The sequence below is a fragment of the Babylonia areolata genome, chromosome 35 (genome assembly GCF_041734735.1).
Source record: "Babylonia areolata isolate BAREFJ2019XMU chromosome 35, ASM4173473v1, whole genome shotgun sequence".
NCBI lineage: Eukaryota > Metazoa > Mollusca > Gastropoda > Neogastropoda > Buccinidae > Babylonia > Babylonia areolata.
Window position 1 is genome coordinate 22,085,270 of NC_134910.1, and position 1,842 is coordinate 22,087,111.

General features: G+C 49.8%; 2 protein-coding genes across 3 annotated transcripts in view; both read right to left on the reverse strand.

The window, feature by feature from the left end:
* LOC143277947 (uncharacterized) overlaps window positions 1–823 on the reverse strand; it is a 36,157-nt gene extending 35,334 nt beyond the window's left edge. For both annotated transcript variants that reach the window (XM_076582928.1, XM_076582927.1), the window contains exon 1: window positions 738–823. In XM_076582928.1, coding sequence (XP_076439043.1) covers window positions 738–819 — 82 coding nt within the window. In that variant the 5' untranslated portion in view covers window positions 820–823. The remainder of the gene's footprint in view (window positions 1–737) is intronic.
* Window positions 824–1,079: 256 nt separating this feature from the next.
* The window catches only part of LOC143278016 (uncharacterized), a 58,131-nt gene continuing 57,368 nt past the window's right edge, over window positions 1,080–1,842 (reverse strand). The window contains exon 19 of the mRNA XM_076583028.1: window positions 1,080–1,101. Coding sequence (XP_076439143.1) covers window positions 1,080–1,101 — 22 coding nt within the window. The remainder of the gene's footprint in view (window positions 1,102–1,842) is intronic.

Below are 1,842 nucleotides of genomic sequence, written 5' to 3' on the forward strand. Positions count from 1 at the left end.
GATGATGATGATGATGATGATGATGATGATCGTGGTGGTGGTGATGATGATGATGATAATGGTGGTGATGATGATGATGATGATGATGATGATGATGATGATCGTGGTGGTGGTGGTGATGATGATGATAATGGTGGTGATGATGATGATGATGATGATGGTGGTGGTGATGATTATGATAATGATGATGATGATGGTGGTGGTGGTGGTGATGATGATGATGGTGGTGGTGGTGGTGATGATGATGATGGTGATGATGATGATGAGGAGGATGATGGTGGTGGTAATGATGCTGATGGTGATGATGATGATGATGATAATGGTGGTAGTGATGATGATGATGATGATGATGATGATAATGGTGGTGGTGGTGGTGAAGACGGGGGTGGTGGTGATGATGATGATGATGATGGTGGTGGTGGTGGTGGTGGTGATGATGATGATGATGATGATGATGATGATGATGGTGGTGGTGGTCTCTCTCTCTCTCGCTCCCCTCTCTCTCTCCCCCCTCTCTCTCTCCCTCTCTCTCTCTCTCCCCCTCTCTCCCTCTCCCCCTCTCTCTCCCTCTCTCTCCTCTTCCTCTCTCTCTTCTCCCTCTCTCTCCCTCTTCCCCTCTCACTTTCTTCTTCCCCCCTCACCCTCCCTCTCTCTTTCTCTCTTCTCTCTCTCTTCTCCCTCTCTCTCTCTCTTCCCTCCCTCTCTGTGCGTGCACGTGCTTCACGTGCTGAACTGACCTGCGCTGGCCATGGCCTGCTGCATCATGGCGTTCATGGCTCCTCCCATCGGGCCTGTCATCCCTGGCATCTGACTCATCATTCCTGTCGTCAACAACGACAACAACAACAATAATACCGACATCAACATCAACATCAACATCAACACATGTATGTCCATCACAGATACAGTCCAGGTTTCAGTTTCATTTTCTCAAGGAGGCGTCACTGCATTTCGGACAAATCCATGACGTTCACGCAAAACCACATCTGCTAGGCAGATTACCTGACCAGCAGCATAACCCAACGCGATTTAGTCAGGCCTTGAGTGCATGTATATATAAAATTATATTCGTGTACCTATCAGGCTGGGGTTTCCTTGTACCTAATTTGGCCAGAGGACAACGTTCTCGCTGCCATGGGTTCTTTTCCAGTGCGTCGTCTTCTTCTGCGTTCACTCGTATGCACACGAGTGGGCTTTTACGTGTATGACCGTTTTTACCCCGCCATGTAGGCAGCCATACTCCGTTTTTCGGGGTGTGTGCATGCTGGGTATGTTCTTGTTTCCATAACCCACCGAACGCTGACATGGATTACAGGATCTTTAACGTGCGTATTTGATCTTCTGCTTGCATATACACACGAAGGGGGTTCAGGCACTAGCAGGTCTGCACATATGTTGACCTGGGAGATCGTAAAAATCTCCACCCTTTACCCACCAGGCGCCATCACCGTGATTCGAACCCGGGACTCTCAGATTGACAGTCCAACGCTTTAACCACTCGGCTATTGCGCCCGTCAGTGCGTCAAGTCCGTGCTGCACACGGGACCTCGGTTTATCGTCTCACTCGAATGACTAGACGCTCAGTTTGATTTTCCAGTCAAACTTGGGAGATAGGGCGAAGAGCGGGATTCGAACCCACACCCTCACAGACTCTCTGAATTGGCAGCTGAGCGTCTTAACCATTCTGCCACCTTCCTCCAAAGAGACACACAGACAGACACTCACACCGGTCTCCACTCTGGGAGGGACGCTCACTCAGTCTGGCTCCGCGACTAAGCCATTATTGTCGTGAGTAGGGGGCTTAGTAGGTGGTTGTCCCAAGTAAGTTAAAACCGAACGGGA